This window comes from Natator depressus, chromosome 13 (assembly GCF_965152275.1).
Source record: "Natator depressus isolate rNatDep1 chromosome 13, rNatDep2.hap1, whole genome shotgun sequence".
Lineage (NCBI taxonomy): Eukaryota > Metazoa > Chordata > Testudines > Cheloniidae > Natator > Natator depressus.
Window position 1 is genome coordinate 38,480,935 of NC_134246.1, and position 22,231 is coordinate 38,503,165.

Below are 22,231 nucleotides of genomic sequence, written 5' to 3' on the forward strand. Positions count from 1 at the left end.
TGGCTACCTGGTGACTCTTACTCCGGAGGGGATCTAGTAACTTAAAAGTGAAAAAGCCTCCAGCCTGCCAGACCCATTAGCACAACATTGAAACTGTTAAAGAACCATTCAAGTGGTCTTGAAGCATTTAACAGGCATTTGCCAACCCCCAGGTATATACTGTCCGTTTCTGAATTTACTGACAAAAACAGTAATATTACTGTAATATTTACTCAGAGCATGTTAGTCTACAGGACCTTAGTTTAAAATTTGCTTTAAAAACATTTCATTAGTGAGTTGGTGAAGATTATAAAATCACATCTCTAAAAAATCCTTGCATAGATTTTTAGATGCACAATCATCTTTAGCCTTAAATGTTTGGATCTCCAGACATATAATTTTTTAAATAAATCCTTCAAAAGACCACCCTTATCTAATATACACAATTTTAATCTTCCAAAGTCTTCCTGTCCTTTCTGTCCATCCCTTTCTCCCTTCACCCTCCCCTCCCCACATTGAAGAGAGCCCTTAAAGGGACAACACCCCTTTCCCTCCAGATAGCTGGACAAAGAGTTTCTCTCTCTTTACTTCTGACTATCCGACGAACTAGTTTTAAGAGAAACCTCCAGCAAAATCAGTACCATAGTAAGAAATAAAATCCTTTGTTATGCCTCAAATCTTTGGAAACATATTTTTTTAAAGTTGGTGAAATTTCATAAACATGTCTAGTGTTATGGAGATCACGCAAAGTAAATTAGTGTTCCTTTTTCTAAGAGCAATAAACATGGTTATGAACACACTAAACCTCTGTGACTGATTAATTTAAAAGAATGTCTTTGTTTCAGTGAGTTAAATATGTAGTAATCTGGAATGGTTCCTTTATGAAGGCTTAAGAGTACATTTAAAATATAAAATCAGCTTAGAAATACTGATTAAGAAAATGTAAAACAGAGACGAGCTGCATCATGGATTCCGTAATATTTAATATTGTATTCAGCAGGACAGCTGACTGGCCCGTACTACAAAGTTTTTGCAAACAAATCTCTGACAAACTTCAGGGCATATCAAAAAACCTGTGACTGACATTTTTTTGTTCCCAAGTTTAGTCCTTTTAATTAGGTACCTTCTGCATGTCCAGTCTTCACCTTCTGGCATGCAGCGGGAAACATGCTCCATTTTCTTTAGAAAGCAGAAGACTGTTTTTTTCAAATGTCATTTGCTTCAGTTGGGTTCAGGGATTTGGCTGGAAGGGGGTGAGCTGGGAGGGGGAGCGAAGAGGAGGAAGGAGACAGTGGGGAGAGGGCGGGGCTTGGGTGAAGTGGGGGTGGGGTCTGGGGCGGAGCAGGGGTGGGGTATGGGCAGGGCCACAGGTGGAAGAGGTGGGTGGGGAGTGAGCCTCCCTAAGCGGCAGCTTCACCCTCTGCCCAGGACAGCAGTTTAGAGCAAGTCGGCTCCCGCACACCCAACGCACACTGCTGTCTCCTTAGACAGGGCCGTATTCACAGAGCCAAATGTGCCAGTGTGGCGTATTCTGCGTGAGGGAGAGGGTACAGGGGTCTCTGCGGGGAACTGTGACTCTCTGCCACCATGAGGTGGGCCGGGCAGCTCGGTATCTTTTGCTGCCTCATCCCTCCTGCCCCTGGGCTGCGAGTCCAGGCTTTTTTCAGGCATGGGGCACCAGTAAAATAATACTGCATAGGGCCCCATAAATCCTAAGGTCAGCCCTGTCTGGGGGTCACAGAAATCCATGCCATCTCACCCCTCACCCCCACCCCCACCCCCGCAGTGCTCGCTGGGCAGAGGTCCTCATGGTGTGGGTGTGTGAGGGGGACAGAGACTATAATTGCAGGGGCAGATCTGACCAGGAATCCATCTGTCTCTGATGGTGGTCACCCCCCCAAATTCAGGAGGACGGTGCCAGGTGCTTTAGTAGAATATTGTGGAATAATCTGCCCAGAGGAGAAGTTTCTTCCTAATCTCCTGGGTTAGTGGCAGCGGTGGATTTAGAGTTAGTGGGGCCCTGGGCTCAGCTTCATTTTTGGGGCCCCAGCTTGGGACCCAGCCAAGAAAAAGATCATTCTCTCTTATCCCCCCTGCCCCCCATTTCTCATTCTTGTTTTCTTCCTCCTCCTCCTACAAGTAATAGGAAGTAAATGAAAATGAAGTGCGGTACCTTCATTGTTTTTGTCGTCTAACTTATTTTTCACAGGCCTCTTGAAAAATGCTGAGGGTCTTGGCGGACCACTTAATGATCTTTCCAAATATCGTTTGTACCATTAGCTAACTATTGTAAAGTGCTTTGGATAAGAGCCCTTTATTAAAAAAAAACATAATAACCTTTCCTCTGTCCACCTGAATGGAGTTCTCAGACCAGAGTTTGAGAACTTCTGGTCTAGATGAAAACTTGTATTTGCACGCTAAAGTGAAAAATGTGTAAAAATAAAAAATATAGATGATGCGTGAATGGAAAAATTAAAAGTTAACTTCCTCTGAAGAAACTTATTCAATCTGAAAAAAAATTAGTCAAATAGCTTTTTTCTACACTTTTTCTTTACAAAGTCATCAATTAAGTCATCATAAGTAATAGTTTGTAAAGAGGCACTTCCAATTGTCAATATTTCTGAACTTGTCAAATGTTCCTTACTGATCGTATTTCGCAAATAATTTTTAACTCGTTTCCATACAGAAAGAGAACGTTCACCAGAAGCACTGGGACAGGGATTGGTAAAAATATTTTCAGAATGGCTTCTGCATTTGGAAAGATTGCCTACAAACTGTCACGTACAAGTCTACACAAATCAACTGGTGATCTCAAAGCACAGACCTCATCATTTTTGTTAACATGAATGAAATGTTTCACTTTATCTTCAAAAAGATTTATAAAAAGAACAGGAGGACTTGTGGCACCTTAGAGACTAACAAATTTATTTGAGCATAAGTTTTCGTGAGCTACAGCTCACTGCATTGGATGCAGATTTATGTCTATGTCCTCTTGGTAGAATTCACTTAATTTCTTACTCTAGTGGCTTTTAGCGTTTTTGTCCATACTTCAGTCAAAAAACAAGCAAAAATAAATCAACAGTTTTCTTTAGAGATTCACCTCTACTCTGCAATTGCACTATTAGTGTGTCACAAATAACACTGACAGTCTCAGCGATGATCTGCTCTTTCCCTATTTAAATTGATTTCATTGTCTCTAGTTTCATCAAAAAATAACTTCCTGGTTTTTTTACGCTTCTCATCAGATATATCAGAGGAACCTATATTTTCTGTTGATGTTAGTGCCTCTGCTTCCACCGAGCTCGAGTCATTTCGAACTTCCATGACAAAACTTGTAACCGAGGCTAACAATTGTGCAGCATTCAGTAAATTTGTACCAACCTTTTGCAGTGATTTTCTGACGGAATTAATTCTTTGAAGTAAATGGTTTCACAAAAGAGTAAAACCAGCAATATCGTACTTTTCAAATTTTCTGCGAAGGATTTTGCTTCAGATTTCACAGGTGGTTTTTCAGAATTTGATGTGGCCCCGTGCTGGCCGGCCTGGAGACAGGGGCAGAGACCGGCGCAGGCTGAACACCCACCTAAAGGCGTGTGTGTGTGTGTGCGCGCGGGGGGGGGCACGGTTCCATCGGCAGTCACCTGAGTGCCCTGCGGCCTCCGCCTGCTCATCTCTGCTCTCCTCCCTCGGCTGGCCCCCCATCTGCAGGCTCTGCGCTGGCTCCAGCGGCCAGCCACATCCCCTGGCCAGAGCCCCCTTCCCATGGGCTCTGCGCCGGCTCCAGCGGCCAGCCCCAGGCCCGGGCTGCTCCCCCTGCCCGCAGGGTCTGCGCCGGTTCTGGAGGCCAGCCCCCGCCGTGGGCTGCGCCGAGCTGTGGCTCACCAGGCAGCGGCGAGCAGCGCGATCGCAGGCCGGAGGACTCAGGTGGAGCAGGGGGCAGCTACGCAGCCGGCGGTTTCCCCTTCAAAGCACCACGTCTCTCCAGCGGGCTGCTCTGCCACCTTGTGCTCCTCCTGCATCCTCCGGCCCGCGTTCGCTGCACTCGCTGCCACCCGTACCTCCCGCCTGCTCCCCGAGGCTGCAGGTGAGCCTCGCTCCCGGCTCTCCTGCCCCCCACAGCTTCTACCCCCGCGGTCCCCCCCCCAGAGCGGGCTGCCCTAATGCCCAGCCCTGGGGATCCCTGTAGTTGGGGGGTCCCGTGCCAGGGCATGATATGTTTCGCGGTAAATCCACCCCTGGTTAGCGGTGGGCTGATGAGCTGCACACCAAGACTTTGAATTGTGAAATGGTATAAAATACCTTCAGTTCACTCCAGCTGCACAGACTGTTTCAGCATGTCTACCAGTGACTCCTACTGTGGATTCCTGCAGCACTGGTGGAATATTTTCATTGCGTAGGGAGGTTGAAAGTGGGTGTTAGACACAGATAAGCATTTAATGTCTTAATTTCCCAGTCAGTTTGATTTTCTCACATTAACTCGCTTCCTATGACCTATGATCATGTTGCTTGTTGCATCTGCTGTGCCCCAAAAGTTAATTACTTTCAGTGAATCCCAACCGCCGCCATAACCCTAAACCCAACCCTACATCCCAACCCTCCACCACCCCAACTCAAAGACTAATCATAACATATATCTCATTTTGTACCCTAACCTTTACCCTAAACCTTAACCCTAACCTTCCCTTAACCCTAACCCTACTTCTAACCTGATACTCACTTTAAATCCTAATGCTAACATTATCTGAACCCCTAGCCCCTAATTTTAACCCTCCTCCTAACCCTAATCATATTTCCTTAAACACTTCAGATACATTAACTCCCTATCTTCCTCTGTCTATATTGGAACATCTTTTAATGGCAGGACACCTGTATGTGTATTTAGCTGTGCTTCCCTTTTCTCTATGGGTCATGTGTTATCTTAACTTTTTATACAGCTGCTCAAAAGCATAATATCTGAGCGCTTCCAAGTGTCTGAAGAGATGGAGATGCAGCCTTGAAGAGACTGGGGATAGTTTGTACCCCCTTTATATGGATAAATCTCTCCCAGCCACTCCAGCCCTGTCTTGGAGGGCTGCCAGATCCAAACCCAGGAGTGATACAGAGTAGAAATGGAGACCCCAGAGACAGCACAGGTCAGTGTAAGGATATCTTCTGGCTTCATCACTCCTGGGCTGGACTGGACCAGCTGTAAGTGAGAGAGGACACCTAGGAAAAGAGAAACAAAGCAAGCAATGAATTAACCACCAAATGCATTGATGGGTCTGTCCCGGGTTCCCCCACTCTGACACAGACACTTACAGTTGGGGGTGGAGAACAGGGAAAGGAAAAGCCACCATGATTTCATTCTCATTTCCACGTTTAACCCTTCTGCTGGTCAGAGTTGGGAGTAACAAGGGTTTGTATTTAACATGAACCCCCCAGGGCAGGGATTTACATGTGGGGTTTCCCCAGCGGGTATAAAGGGGGGACACCACTAGGTCGGGAGTGCTGTCTAGTGGGAAGCAGAGTCATGCATCCCCTTCTTGTCTTAGAGTGTGACCCAAAGTCAATTCACCTTCATTGGAGCCCTTCAAAGGGAAGCAAGGGATGGTGGATCGGGTCCCTACACTCGGGGTTTGAATCCAGGCTTCCAGCTGCACCTGTTGCCGAATGCCCTGGGCAGAGCTGTACAATATAAACAAGAGAAAGGAGATGTCCAGAGATGTGACACTGTCTCGGGAGTGTTGGGTGGGGAAGGAGATGCAGCTGCAGGGAGCCACTCACAGGCTGGTTCCGGGCACCCAAGAGTGAGAAACCGCTTCAGGGAAAGGGGAGAGAGCTGGGCAGGGAGGGTAGATGCAGGTTCTGGGCTCTGTCAGAATAAAGGCTGTGACGGCAGTAACCGAGGGACAGTCTAGAGCACACACGCGGGGGAAACACATCATCTTAGTGTCCCATGCTTTTCCTGTAGCAGAGACACCTGTGAGGCAGAGAGACAGTGTGAGAGAGACAAGGCTGGGCCCTGCTGTCGGGAGTGTAATTTGGTCTGTGTGCAGGTGTGCATTAGGCTGAACCCAGACAATCCCTTACACTGACCTGTAAAATATCCGGTGACTCCATTTCAAGCTATGCGGTTCAGGACATTGCTGAGAAAAGCAGGGAATGGCTGAGGGAGAACGAATATTCTGGGGTCAAACACTCTGCCCTTCCTCTCAGACACCAGGATGTCCATGGAGAAGGTGGACAAAATGCCTGCTCATGACCCAGGGAGAAAAAGGACAAACTAGACTGGAGTAAGGCACCTTTACACTGGTATAACCTCACCCAGAGTAGGCCTTGCACTGTTATAACTACGTGGATGAAAACATTACTCTCCTAACTCAAGCAGTTATTTGAATACAAAAGATGTGTGTAGACCAGATCTGAGTGCTCTAGGGAGTCAGGACTGGTTTATAAACAGACTTGCTCCAGTTTGTCTTAGGCCTTGTCTACAGGGGAAATTATTTTTGGTATAACCTAAATGTAAATTTAAATCCATGTGTACATATCCTGGTTTCACCCCAAGTGTGCACTCTCATTTGGGTAGAAAAGTGTCTTTCCAGGGTTTTGCTTATATCCCCTGGTCTGCACTTTAACTAACTAACTAACTAACTAACTAACTTTCTTTCTTTCTTTCTTTCTGAAATAAAATGCCTTAAATGTCTGTTGTTAGCCCGCTTCCCCTTTTTGTACCAGTCCCGCTTTGTTCTGTGTCATTGTGTCGCGGGCACAGTAATAGGTGGCGGTGTCTGTGGCTGTCGGGGAGCGGAGCTGCAGGGAGAACTGGTTCTTGGAGGAATCTACTGTGATGGTGATCCTGCTTTGGAGAGATGGGGTGTAGGTTCATGCTCCCACCTTTAGTTATATGTCCCATCCATTCCAACCCTTTCCCGGGACTCTGCTGGATCCAGCTCCAGTAGCAACAGCCACTAGAGATGATACCACTGGAATCTCCAGAGACGGCGTAGGTCAGGGTGAGGGTCTCTCCGGGCTTCACCACTCCTGGGCCGGACGGGACCAGCTGAACTTGCAAGTGGATGCGTGGGAAGAGGGAAAATGATTACGGGTCTTATTATTCCTACCCCAGTTTTACTCCAAACACCTGAAGTTTAGTGTATGAAAGTTCCCTGCAGTCTCCAGAAATACTCACAAGTCAGGGCAGATAACAGCAACCCAAAAACCAAGAGAGACTTCATGATTTGTTAGGGCAGCGCTCAGTCAGATGTCACTGTCTGGTCAGAGTCTGAGCTATGAGAACAGGGAGGTTTGTATTTAACAGGAGCTCCCTGGGGGCAGCCATTTGCATGCGGGTTTCATGGCTGGGGACATAAGAGAAGGCAGGGAGGAGCTGTCTGTGTGTCTGGGGATCTCCCCCTGGGACATGATTACATTCTACAGCAGAGTATTGCAGAAATACATCCTTCCACTCGGCACAGCCTGACTTAACTAAGGCCTTGTCCAGACCAGAGGACAGAGCATAAAAGCCCCTCAGGAGGCAGGGTGGTCTAGTGGGTAAAGGCACTGGACTGAAACTCCAGAGATCTGGCTCCAATGCTGGTGACCCTGCTCAGGTCACTGCTTTGTCCCTCAGTTTCCCCATCTATAAAACTACCTCCTTTGTAAAGCACTTTGAGATCTACATTTTACCCCAACAAATCATGAAAAGTGCCCTATAAGAGGTATGATTGTTGTTATAGATAACATTGTCTGAATTCAGCTGATTCTTTCCTGTCCAGTCTTGTCTTTTCCTTTTTTTCTTTGTTTTTCTTTTCTTTCCAGTCCAGCTGAGTTACTATATTTATTCTTTTTACAAATAGAAAGAAGGGGATCTATTTAAACCTATCACTAGAATTATTTTCCTTCATTCATTTTTCCTTAGAAACATGGAGGCAATTCTGTATTGCAAAGTCAATTTTGAAAGAGAGGAAGAGCCAGATTTCTAAAGTGCCTGTGAGGTGCCTTCAAAATCGCCACGGTGCACAGCACCCTTTGATTTCAATGGCAAAAAGGTGCCTGTATGTGTTCTGAAAATCCCACTAGGCACCTAGATACCTTTACAAATGTGGCCCCAAATGCATTGGGCACCTTCAGCTTCCCTTGGTTTCAGAAAAATTTATTGGGTGACCAGCACTTCTACAAGGGTTATAAGTTCTCCATGTTGGATTTTCTAAAGGACCTGAGTAATTTAGGAGGAATTCCTTTGACTTTCAATTAGATTTATGCTCCTAAATCTCTGACACATATTTACAAGGTACTTAGGAGCCTAAAGATGTTGATAGATGTCCAGTGAGATTTACAAAAGTCCTAGGTGAGTTAGGTACCTGACTCCCACTGTTGTAAATGCTACTAGGTATCTATCTGCACCTGTAAATACTTGGGAGCAGACTTTTAAAGGTATTTAGGCACCCACTGGGAATTTTCAAAATCATCTAAGGACCTAAATACTTTGAACTCTGGCCCTTAGTTGCTTTTGAAAACCCACACATCATTCTTGTGTGTTTCATTAGCAATAAGTGATGCAGCAGGCAGGCAGAGCTGTAGGGAACAGATATTTATTGAGCCAGTGCTATGTACTTTGAGGCCCATGTTTATCTATTAGCAGCTTGAACAAGCTTGCAATTTTGAGCCTGTGGTGTTACACCAAATTAGGCCCCACATAGATCCTGACCCTCTTTTCTCTTGTTCCACTCATATTGTAATTCTTGGATATTGCAGCCAAAACTCATGAAATTATTTCTTCTTGAAGTACAATCATAGAAATTATTTGCGGGAACACACACTCCTACAGCATATTAAATTCAGATAATGATATGACCTCCTGGCCAGAGGTACAGAATCACTTACCTGTAAGGGGTTAATCAGTTCAATTAACCAAGTTGGCACCTGACCAGAAGGACCAATGGGGACAGAAGATACTTTCAAATTGGGGGGTGGGGGGGAAGGTTCTGTTTGTGCTCTCTTTGTTGGCTCTCTCTCGGGACAAAGAGACAGACGAAGCAGGTAACCCAGCTCCTAAAATGATCCTGAAATAATACATGTAAAAGTACAGAAATTGTAAGTAATAGCAAGGAAATGTGTTAGATTATCTTTTGTTTTAGCTTGTGAATTTTTCCTATGCTAAAAGGGAGGTTTAGTCCTGTTTTTGTAACTTTGAAGTTGAGCCTAGAGGGGAATACTCTGTGTTTTAAATCTCTTTATTACCATGTAAAATTACCTTACATCCTGATTTTACAGAGGTGCTTCTTTTACTTTTTTTCTTTATAATAAAATTCTTCTTTTAAGAACCTGATTGATTTTCAGTGTCCTAAAAACCAGGAATTTGGTCTGTGCTCACTTTGTTAACCTATTGGTTGGTATATTATTCTCAAGCCTCCCCAGGGAAATGGGGTGAAGGTGCTTGGGGGGATATTTTGGGGGGTGGGGATAGGGCTCCAAGTGGCCCCTCCCTGAATGTTTGTTTAAATCACTTGGTGGTGTCAGCCATACCATCCAAGGACAAGGAAAGGAATTTGTGCCTTGGGGAAGTTTTAACCTAAGCTGGTGTAATATAAGCTTAGGGGGTCTTTCATGCGGGTCCCCACATCTGTACCCTAGAGTTCAGAGTGGGGAGGGAACCCTGATATCCCCTCTCTGTGTAATGTGGAGAAATACACTGCCATTCATTAACATCCTGGTGACATGGTTTTTGAAATGGGATGCATCACTGTGGGGTTATAGTATTTATTTGCAGCACAGTAATAAGTGGCGGTGTCTTCAGTGGTCACTGAATTCAACACAAGATAATACTCATTTCTGCAAGTGTCCCTAGATATGAGTAATCAGTTTTGGAATGATGGGGAAGGGTGTGGACCACCACCTCCGCTAATGTGTCCAACCCATTCCAGCTGGCTCGGTTGAGTCCGACAGACACATCCCCAGTCATAAGACTCAGTGATGGGGACAGGTCAGCTGGAGTGATCCTATGGGTATCAAAACCTACTCTCCTGATTGCAGCCATCACTGTGTCAATTGCACCTGAAAAAGGACACCTGGGAAGAACAGGGATGGGAGAATTCAAAGCACAAGCAACCACACAGAAGGAAGAAGGGATCCATAACACACAAAAAAATGGTGTTAGACAAATAACTACATCCCACGGCCTCCTAACAAAACTCAGAGGACCACAGGATAACAAGGTAAAGGGAAATGATCAAAGCTTTAATTGTTCTTTTATGGGAAGATTCAAGAAGAATGAAACTGTCCGTTCAAGATTCGGATGGACAAAATCCTCTGGGAGTTTCTATTTAAACAAGAAACCCAGATGGCTGATTTGCGTGAAGGGTACATGCTTCAGTGGCAGATATAAAAACAACCAAGTGGTTATTTTGTCACTACATCTCTCCTCCCCCTTCTGTTCTTTAGGGGAAGCATCTGTGCAGCTCAGGAAATGAATTTAAAAGCAAGTCCGAGATCTCAGTGATTAGAGAAGGGCGGGTACTGGGGATTGTGGACACCTGGGTTCAATTTTCACTTTTGAAAAGGGAGCGTAGTCTAGTGGGTTACAGCAGGAGAGCTTGGAGTCAAGAATCCAGGCTTCTATTCCCAGCTCTGTGAAGAGACTAGGGTGCAGTGTGTCTGAGAATCTGGGAGTCAGGACTCCTGGGTTCTATCTCAGTTCTGGGAAGGGAATTGGGTCCAGGGGCTCACAGAAAAGGGGCTTTCTGAGCCGGGACTCCCTGGGTTCTATTTCAGGTTTGGGAGCAGATTGGCATCTAGGGGGTAAAGCAGAAAGTGCTGGAAGTTAGCACTCCGGGTTTCTATTCCCAACTCTCAGGGGAGAGTGGGATCAAGGACCTAGAAGAGGAAAAGGGGAGTTATGAAACTTCCCTTCTCCCAGTTGAAGAACTGACTTTATTTGTGACTTGGGGAATGTCACTTTGAGTAAGATGTTCAAAGGAACTGGTCATTCCAATTACTTTAAGCTGGCATTCTCACAGCAAATCTGACACCTAACTCCCTTAGGTCCCCTTGGAAATTCAAGGACTATTGTGGGGGTCATTTAGATATCTTCATGCTTTAAGGTAATGGGATAATATGAAGGTACAAATGCCTCAAGCAATGTGCACTGGGGGGAGCCATAGTAATGAGTACAATTCTCCTGTAATTCAGGATTAATTTTGCAAGATACAAGGTTGGAGGTGTAGGGAACCTTGACAACATGAGAGCACCTGTGAGAGAGAAGCAGAGAGAGAGAGGGAATGTTTTTTTTTTTTCAATCATAAAGTATATAAATAGCCGTTTTTACTGTCTTGGATCGGAACAAGAAACACCTGTGTTTCTTTCTCTCTCAGCTATGACTGCTTCTGTTATTGTATTAATTTCAGTTAACTTACACATATACATGAATGGTCTGTGACCCACCTAGGGAGAAATTCACTGGAGTAGAAGTTACTGGAGTTATGCCCATTTACACCAGGAGAGAATTATTTATATATTTAAATACACATTCTTTTTTCTTTTCTTTTCTTTTCTTTTCTTTTCTTTTCTTTTCTTTTCTTTTCTTTTCAGTTGTTGGACCAAGCAGCACATTCTGCAGCACCTGGCTTTGAAACAGGAATCTAGCCCGCTGAAAGCAATGGACGTTGAAGTAAATAGGGAATCTGTTGACTGAAATGAGTGTCTTTTAAGAGATTGCCCATAAATAAATATAAGGTAAAATTCTCAAAAGCATCTAATACATTAGAAGCCTAAATCCCATTTTAAAAAATGACTCAGGGTAAAAATGTCAGAAGCACTCAATGACCTAGGAAACTACCTCCCATTTCTCAAAAGTGACTTGAGGATTTAGGATCTTAAATCCCCTTCACTTAACATAAGATTTAGGGAAACATTCTCAAAAGCACCTATGTGGCTTAGTGCTAGGGTTTGAAAGGTTTGTAACTCTGAAAAAACATTGCCTCTGGGGGCTCAGGCCAAGGCCTGGATTTGTGCTCGCATGTATCACGGTGGTTTCTACATCTGGTAGGTGCTCCTAGCACAGTAGCATGTTGCCGTGTTGAGTGGACTCAGGCTGTCCACTCGCAGGTAAAACTTGTCCTTGGAAGGGTCCACAGAGATGGTGGCTCGATTTTGAATGTCAGGGAAATAGTGGGTGTTTCCATACCTGTCTATCAATGCCAGTCACACCAGCCCTTTTCATGGGGGCTGCCTGATCCAATGCCGCCAGTCTCCACCAGAGAAGGCAGAATCTGAGATAGCACAGGTCAGACTGAGGGACCCTGAGACTGTCACTTCTCCTAAACCGGACTGGGTCATCTTAAACCCCAAGATGGGGCCTGGCAAGAGGGGGAAATGCATTAATGAAAGAGGTAATAAACCAGCAATCAAGGCTTGTTTTCTCAAAGACATACACCCAAGGTCCCGCTGAGACTGAATGGGACCTGGACACCTAATTCCCTGAAACCCAGCCCAAGTAATTATTTCCCACAGTCAACCCCCAAATACTCACCCATGTGGAAGGTTGAGATGGAAATGCAGAACAATAATAGTTTCATATTTTTCTTTACTGGAAAAACTTCTCTTTCACAAATAACCAGCTCATTTCCTGGGACAGACTCAGGTTCTGAGATTCTGGAGTTTCTCTTTGAAGAGGAAACCTGAGGGAAGCAATTTGCATTCAGGTTTCACAAACAGAGTATAGCACATCAAATGGGGCTGGACCGGGGGAAAAGGTGGGTAAATCCAGAACCTCCGCTCCTTGCGGGTGTACCTCTCAATGTGTAAAACTGATTCCAGTGCAAACAAACAACACAATGCACATAGGGAGAAATTCACTGGAGTTGTGTCCCCTTAATTCAGCAGAGTATTTATTCCTTTACCTCTATTTTGAGAGCTTAAGTGATGCACAGGACTTTTACTAGCCCTCTACACACAAGTTAAATTCATGCAGTGTGCCACACAGAAAGAAGTAAAAATTGGCATAAATTCTGGTTTATTGAGGTGAATGAGAATGGGGCCTTTTACCCATAGAACTTATATACCCCCATGACTGTAATATCTGGGCTTATCAGAGTCTTTAATGTATTTCATCTTACGACATCTCTGTAGGTAGAGAAATAACGTTATCCTCATAGAGATAGGGAAAGCTAGGCATGAAGGACCAGATTTTAAGGTTATTTAGTTACCTGAACATGAAGATAGGCAACTAGCAGGATTTTCAAAAGTACCTAAGCTCCTACCTCCATCTTTAGGTGCCTAAATACCTTGAAAACATCTGTCCCAAGGAGATCAAGGACCAGATTTTCAAATGTATTGAGGCAACTAAAAAGGGAGATATGCACCTAGTAGTATTTGAAAAAGCACCGAGTGGCCTAACATCTTTTGAAATCAATGGCAGTTAGGGGCCTTTTGAAAAATCCCTCTGGGTACCTAAAAAGCTTTGAAAATCTGGTTCTAAGTTTTCTTCTGAAAGTCTCCTGCACAATACAGAATCCAAGGAAGGTCTCCTGGCCTTCGTCACATGAAATGTAATCCTGTTCTTCAGTGTCTCAGGCTAGTGTCCCCAGCACCAGAACATCCTTCCCCTGACAAGGATAAACAAAGAAGTTGAGACTCTCAAAACTGCCTAAAGGCTTTGAATGCTCAATTCCTTCTGGAAAACAAGTGAATGTCCAAATCCTTTCGGTGGCTTAGAAAATTTCAGGCCTTTAAACTTTAACAATGAACTTGAAAACAAAGGAGGAAAATGCACAAAGAAAAATGATAAGCAAAATATAAAGGGACTGATTCTTCTCTTGCATACACCAGTTTTACAACAGTGTAACTGCCTGGACTTTAATGGAGTTGGTCCTGACTTATGCCTGTGTATGTGAGAGAAGAATCAGGCTCAGTATTTCAAAGACTTGACACTGGGGCCCTTTGAAATGAAGGGGACTTTTCCACTGGGAGTAGAATAAGGAGATAAAAAAATAAGAATTGGAGGGGGTGTGAATGGAGCGTAAGGGAACTGACTGTCAAGGACAGTTGGGCACCTAATTCCCATAGGCTTTGACAATCCCTGCCGTATCTTGTGTTGCATGCATCTTGGTCCCATTTCTATAGTCAGTTTAGGGTGGGATTTTCAAAACATCCAAGTCCCTTCAGAAGTTAAGGTGAGATTTTTAGAAGAGCCTAGGGTCTTTCTACATGATGGCATTCAGAAAAGTTAAGGTTATTTAACTAAAGTTGTGACAAGAACATGCATTAAACCCCTGCGAGTGGATGCTCACATTGAGAAGAAAAGTGTCTCTAATTCCCTTAAAGGGGGCTTTTCCTGAGTGTCCCCATGTATGGAAGCACAGTCAAGCAGCACAGTGTCAGAACTGGAATCCAGGGCTCCTGATCCCTAGTGCCAAGCCTAGACTACAACACAGATCTTCTGACTCCCAGTTAGCTGCCCTACCCATTGGGGGTGACTTCCTCTCCTTTCTCCTGCAGGATGATGACAGGTGTCTCCCCCCTCCCCACCTCCCCATTCGTATTAACTGGTTTTGGGAGTGGCATTAGATCAGCCTCACTGCACTGTCTAGAAACACTCCCCTTTTTTGTTCTCCTCTGTTTCACGGTGTCACTCTCTGGCACACTAATACGTGGCAGTATCTGCAGTTGTCAGGGTGCTCAGCTGAAGGGAAAATTCATTTTTGGAAGCATCTACAGAGATGGCTAATTGTCTTTTAAGAGACTGGGCAGAGAACGTCCTCCCATCTCCATACATCTCTGCCATCCATCCCAGCCCTTTGCCCGGGGACTTCTGGATCCAGGGCCTCCAGTCCCCACTGGAAATGGAGTAACCAGACACAGCACAGGTGAGTTTGAAGGTCTCTCTGGGCTTCACCAGCTGAACCTCTGAGAGGACATCTGGAAAAATGGAAAATAATAAGAATATCAGTGCACTTTAAAACCAAAGTGGAAACATTACGGTTTTACACCAGTCTTCCATAATTACTTACATGAAGGGGCGGCCAGGAGGAAAATGCATAAAGACATCATCTTCTCTAGCAAGGACACTTTCTCTGGGGCAAATCTCCAATTGGGTTTCAGAGGAGGCCTCTAGAAAATAAATTTCCGGCTGCCCTACAGGAGGGGGACTGAGTCGGAGTAGAGTGAGTAGTTTCTATTTGAGAAGAAAGCCCCATCCAGCAATTCACATGAAGTTTCAGCACACAGGGTATATGAGAGAGAAAAGGAGATTACTGGGAACTCCTTCCCTATGCGTCAGGTGGACGTGGCCCATGACCTGTGGTCTGATCCAGCATGCACTAACCTGACAGGAACTGCTGCCATGGACTTTAGTGGACACCGGAACTGAACTGAACTGAGGAAGTTGTAATTTAATAGTAACATTTTGGGCTGAACCTCAGCTGGAGTCAGTTCTTGTTTTTTGGACACGTGTCCCAATGACTTTTCACTGACTAATTAGAGGAGGCGCGCTTGGAAATCGCCCCTCCCATATGCTATTTTCTAAATCTGTCCATAAGCGACCAAATCCCATTCACCCAGTGGCTAGGTGAAAGTCAAAACAAAAAGTACAGCAAGAGAGGCTAATAATGGTGAAAACAAGTAGTTAGACTCTCTCTGTGTCTCTTGCCTTCGGTTTCCCCAACCAACACACACACACACACACACACACACACGCACACCCCTTACCTTCAGGCAGCACACACACTCACAGAACACACACAGCTGCATCCCAACACGAGCTACACGTACAGCACCCGCACAACACACTTTCCACAACCCTACGATAGAGATATACACAGCCAGACCAACATCACACACACACGTTGACAACAGACGCACACAGTCCATACCCTCCCAGTGCACAGACATACACAGCAGCACCTCCCCGATGTTCATACTGTTTAAATAATGTCTAGTAACATCCACATGGATGAATAGTACTTAAAACCAATCACCATTAGCAGCGTTTCTTCTCATTTTAATTGCTTTCTTACACTGACAGAAATTGTTCTCATGATATGAATGAAGAGAGAAGCTTCTAGACTGGGATTTTCAAACGAACCCAAGAAAACTAGATATCCAGTTCCCATTGGATCTGGATGGCATGTGGGCACCTCTCTCTCTTAGGCGTCTTTGAAAAATCCCACTCCTACTTCTTAAGAATACTAGTATCTTTTTGGGGGGGGGGGACAGAAGTTTTCTGGAGTCAGGGAATACAAACTTTGGGGAAGCACCAAAGTCAGTGTAGGGGTTCTCTAGCTCCAACATATTAGAAGCCCAGCGGAAACCGGGAGGTAAAGATGAACGCAGCCCTTTTAGAAAAGCTCATTCCCCAGCTCCAGAGACACCCTCTCCGGGTAACATGAATCTATTCCCATTTCAGGAATGTCCTTGCAGGACTCTGGTTTATTATGGATTTAACACTGCCGCCGCATCCAGCTGTGAGAAGTGCCGTGTATAAGCTGGTAACATGATCTTGGTTCTTTTGGATGGTGCTGGAAGGCAAATATTCTTCAGTAAGCAGAGCGTGAAAGACTGAGAAAGCTGCTTTTGAATCCTCTTGCCTGCTCCGCGTTTTGTTGTGTTTCTGCAGCTTGGAGGTTCGTGTCCTACTCAGCCCATGAAAAGTGACAGTCCGGGATCCACAAATCCTTTAAACCCCAGACATTCATTTTATTTCTCAGACTTCCCCTTGGTGGTGTTTATTGCTACTCCTCTATCTCCACTGCTGGGGAAAAGCTTTACAAAGAAAATTTTCCCGAAGACAAGTGAGTTTGATGCCAGAGAGAACAGGGATCCAGGGGAGGGATGAAAAGATCAGAGTGACATGGTCAGAAACCATGGACACTGGAAATGATCTTTGCAAAGACGTTCTGAATAGAGATGGGCACGACTGACTAAATGTTCTCTCTTTCAAAGACAATTATATAGTCAATACATAAGGTGTTTGCTTGTTTTTTATTGGCTCCTCATGTGATTATCAGCGGCACCATTTAATATCTGGTTCCCCTTTCTGTGCAGGTCCCTGCTGGGCTCAGGGTCACCGTGTCACCGCCTGGCGCAGGAACAGCCGGCGGTGTCTGCAGCTGTCAGCGAGCGGAGCCGCAGGTACAGCTCGTTGCTGGAATTGTCGGTGCTGGTGGAGATTCGGCTCTGGAGGGCGGGGATGGAGCCGGATCTAGCCCAGCCATTCCAGCCCTTTGCCAGGAGCCTGTCGGATCCAGGGGCAAGGGTAACCGCTACTGGCAATGGAGAATCCAGAGGTGGCACAAATCAGCCGGAGCGAATCTGAGGCCTTCACGGTTCCAGGACCAGACTGAACCAGGTTTACTTCAGAGAGGACATCTGGAAAGGGGACATGGATTAAACAGTTTATTAAAGCTAATGTTAACAGTATATAATCTACAGGTTAAGGAAATAGCACAGCTGGGTGTAATAAGGCTAAAATAATCCAAAAATACAAAATTTGGTTTAAAAGTCATACAATACATAGAGTACATAATCCGCAATAACCCACATTTAGATTAATACATTTAACAATGCCGTGTAGGTATTAGCATCTAAATATTCAGAAGAGCTCAAACATCTTTTGGGTGCTCTGCAAATCTCAGCTTTAGGTCACAGCAGGACCTGTTGAGGCTAGCCTTCCTTAAGTTCCACCCAGGCAGTCTGTGGAAATGGGGGATGAGAACACAGCGCTGGGGTGTCTGAGGCGAGAGTTTTAATCAAAAGACCCTCCTTCCTGTCTGAGGGTACTGGGTGTGTCACCCTGACGAGTTCAGAGCTGGGAAAGACCAAGGTGAAATTTGTGGGGTTGGTTCTACTCCCATTCTTCCGTGTGTGAACCACGAGTAACACTATTGCAGGGAATGGAGTTACATCCTTTTGAAAAGCTGTAGGGGAAAGGCAAACCAGATCCAAAGGGTCTTTGGAAATAATAGTTATGTATGCAAAATGTCACAAACATTGGCTCCAGAAAAAATCCCCTAAAAACCTTTGGGGGAAAAAAATCTACTCTGATTTACACTGGTGTAATCCCGAGTAACCGTATTCACTTCAATAGAATGACTCTAATTTTTTTTCCCCGTGTAAAAACCCAGCAGCCACTAACTGATAGGAGTGAGGAAGAAATTTTTGCTCTTGCCAGGTTATTCTTCAGTTGCCTACTGGGGGTGACTTGACCCTTCCCCTGAAGAAGCAGCTTCTGGACACAGGTGCAGAGACAATACTCGAATGCATGGATCCCTGCTCTGATCCGCTTTGGCAATTCCTGTATAAATGCGAGCAGCATTTGCCCCGGTGAATCGTGTTGTCTGAATTGGGGGTTAGGCGGGGCCCGCTAATCTTTACTGGTGTCTTCTGTGTAAAGTTTAGGGCTAGGATTCTCAAAGGCTCCTAAGAAAGTTTTTGGAGATTTGCATAGAGATAAAACAGAAGGCGAGAGAGAGAGAGAGAGAGAGAGAGAGAGAGAGAGCGAGAGAGAGAGAGAGAGAGAACTCGCGACGTCTTGCCTTGTCATCTGCAGTCACGGCAAGCCTGTTATTTGCACAAGTTCCCCTTTGGTTTGGCTCAGTGTGTGTCTTGTGGCGCAGTAATAGCTGCCGCTGTCTCCGGCTTCCATGCCTCTCATTTCCAAATACACCTCGCTTTTAGAGGTGTCCTTGGAGATGGTCAATCGGTTTTTGAGGGATTCGTGGTAGCGCTTGTCATCATCCCAATACACAATGGATAACCACTCCAGGCCTTTCCCCGGGGGCTGTCGAACCCAGCTCACTGCATTCCCGCTAGAAGTGAGAGAGTATCCGGACACTGAGCAGGTGAGTCTCAGGGTCTGTGAGGGCTTCACCTGGGCTGCTCCGGTCTGCAGCAGTTTAACCTGGGAAAGGACACCTGCAAAGAGCAAGGGGAAATCTCAGTCAGAAAGATGATAGAGAGGAGAGACAAATTTGTTAGTCTCTAAGGTGCCGCAAGTACTCCTGTTTTGTTTTGTTTTGTTTTGTTTTTTGCCCTGATACAGACTAACACGGCTGCTACTCTGAAAACTGGTCACTCCTAGGTACTTACATGCTGCAATAGCAAAGAGAAGGAGAGACAGGATCAAAGGTTTCATCTTCCCTCTTGGAAGCCAGATAGAAACAGGCACTAAGACCCAGAGGAAATCACACAGGCTTGACTTTGGTAGGGACCGCTGTAATAAATACTGAGAATATTCTATTCTTAAAAGGAAGCAAAATAATCATTTGCATACCATGCCACGCCATGCAAAGCGTTGGTAAATGAGTTATCTCTGTTGTCCTCATATATGAGATGCCTAATAGCCATGCGAATGGGTCGTGTACAGACTGTTATTGCGTTATCTCCTAGAAAGCCAAAGCAAGTGCACAGCCCCGGTGTGCTAGACACTGCACAGACACGTAGTAATAGAGAGTCCCTTGGTAAGAGACTGCCTCCTTAAGTCATATATTCATATAAATAGCTAGATAAGTCATTTCTCTATCTCTCTCCCTCCCTCCCCATCTATCTATCTATCTATCTATCTATCTATCTATCTATCTATCTATCTATCTATCTATCTATCTATCCCCATCCACCCCCTCTATCTATCTATCTATCTATCTATCTATCTATCTATCTATCTATCTATCTATCTATCTATCTATCTATCTATGAGATGCCTCTACACAAGGGTGATTCAACGTGAGTGATCCAATTATTTTATTATTAACATTAATACTGTTATTATTGCCAGACTTGCCCCTTAGTGTCAGCTACTCTGACCTGCAGAATACCATAGAGCACCAGTGATGATGCTTATGGTACGTTAGTGATCAGAGGCAGTGGGTGGGTCTAGAGGAGAGTGCTCTGCCTGTGGCGTGCAGCGTTACTTTGGGCAAGTCCCCTCACTTCCCTATCATGTACCTCCGTTTCTCCATCTGTAAAAAGGAGAATAATACTTCCTTCTCCTTGTCAGGAGCTTTGAGATCTCCTGTTGAAAAGTTACTACTACTAATAATAGCAAAGTTTGCAATGTGTGGTGTCTTGTCACTTAACAGCAGTATTCACTGTGGACGGGGCCTACAGACTCATAGACTTTAAGGCCAGAAGGGAAGATCATGATTATCTAGTCTGACCTCCTGCACATTGCAGACCACAGAACCTCACCCACCCATTCCTGTAATAGACCCCTCACCTCTGGCTGAGTTACTGAAGTCCTAGAATCATAGTTTAAAGACTTCACATTGCAGAGAATCCACAATTTACACTAGTTTAAACCTGCAAGTGACCCGTGCCTCATGCTGCAGAGGAAGACAACCACCCCCTTCCCATCTCTGCCAATCTGATGGAGGGGGGGGATTCCTTCCCAACCCCAAATGTGGCCGTCACTTAGACCCTGAGCATGCACATGGAAAAGAATTCTCTCTAGTAACTCAGAGCCCTCCCCATCTAGTGTTCTGTCACCAGCCCTTGGAGATATTTGCTGCTGGCAGTCACAGGTCAGCTACATGCCGTTGGAGCCAAACTCATCATACCATCCCCTCCATAAACTTATCAAGCTCCGTCTTGAAGCCAGTTGGGTTTTTTTGCCCTCACTGCTCCCCTTGGAAGGCTGTTGCAGAGCTTCACTCCTCTGATGGTTAGAAACCTTCCCCTAATTTCAAGCCTAAACTTGTTGATGACCATTTTATATCTATTTGTTCTTGTTGGTAACATGCCTTCTTTTTTTAAAGCTTCCTCATCCTGTAGCATCCTAAAAATTCAGCCCCCTCCATTTCGATTGTCTGGTTCCCAAAGCCGTGTTGAGAGAACAATGGTCTATGTACTATCAGGTTCCTGCTTTCCATCCACCACCTTTTGCTCTTCCTCCCCTGCCCCCCCCCCGACAGGTAAGGAAAACCAGACACATATAAAGGTGCTCGTATTTTGGAGGAATCTCCTAATTTTTCCCATACATATATTTACCGCATTTGTTGACCTGTGATGTTACAAGGGGCAGAGCTATTTAGGTCAGCTAGCAGGAATAGAGCTAGTTTTCTGGCATTTGTGTTTTGATTAAGTTATATTCCTTAGCTTTTGTCATAAATATAAAGGGAAGGGTAAACAACTTTAAAATCCCTCCTGGCCAGAGGAAAAATCCTGTCACCTGTAAAGGGTTCAGAAGCTAGGATAACCTCGCTGGCACCTGACCAAAATGACCAATGAGGAGAGGAGATACTTTCAAAAGCTGGGAGGAGGGAGAAAAGCAAAGGGTCTGGGTCTGTCTGTGTGATGCTTTTGCCAGGGACAGAACAGGAATGGAGTCTTAGAATTTAGTAAGTAATCTATCTAGGTATGTGTTAGATTATGATTTCTTTAAATGGCTGAGAAATTAAGCTGTGCTGAATGGAATGGATATTCCTGTCTGTGTGTCTTTTTGTAACTTAAGGTTTTGCCTAGAGGGATTCTCTATGTTTTGAATCTAATTACCCTGTAAGGTAGTTACCATCCTGATTTTACAGAGGTGATTCTTTTTGACTTTTTACTTCTATTAAAATCCTTCTTTTCAGAAACTGAAGGCTTTTTCATTGTTCTTAAGATCCGAGGGTTTGGGTCTGTGGTTACCTATGCAAATTGGTGAGGATTTTTACCAAACCTTCCCCAGGAAGTGGGGTGCAAGGGATGGGAGGATTTTGGGGGGAAAGACATTTCCAAACAACGCTTTCCTAATAAAAATAAACCCAGATAAACGTTTGGTGGTGGCAGTGGAAGTCCAAGGGCAAAGGGTAAAAGAGTTTGTACCTTGGGGAAGTTTTAACCTAAGCTGGTAAAAGTAAGCTTAGGAGGTTTTCATGCAGGTCCCCACATCTGTACCCTAGAGTTCAGAGTGGGGAAGGAACCTTGCCAGCTTTTTTTCCCAAGAGGACAATTTCCTCCTATTTATGGTCCCCATTTCCACAAAGAAACCAGAGGGAATGGAGTCACTGATTACAAGAGCCAGTAAAACCTTCCCCTTCCTTTGCAACTTTCAAATGACTGCCGAGGCAAAGCAATGGAGAGCGAGTCTACATCTCTCCAAAGAAACCAGTGGGAACGCAGCCGCTGTTCCCTGCATTGTTGAAAAGACACTTCCCTTTTTGAACGAGTTGCAGCTATCTCCCACCTTGACTCATTATGAACTTGCTGCAGGTTTTGTTCCACCGGCCGAACGCCCCTTTGGTGTCCACAGTTGGATCATGATTCTAGAGGGAATGGCTTTTGCAGGCAGGACCGGGCAGTTCAG

At 45.0% G+C, this 22,231-nt stretch overlaps 1 gene segment (V, D, J or C); it reads right to left on the reverse strand.

The window, feature by feature from the left end:
* Positions 1 to 17,022: 17,022 nt before the first annotated feature.
* LOC141997142 (immunoglobulin heavy variable 2-5-like) lies at positions 17,023 to 19,084 on the reverse strand. The segment is given in 3 exon segments: positions 17,023 to 17,310; positions 18,562 to 18,864; positions 19,039 to 19,084. Coding segments are annotated over 3 exon segments (637 nt in total).
* Positions 19,085 to 22,231: the final 3,147 nt, after the last annotated feature.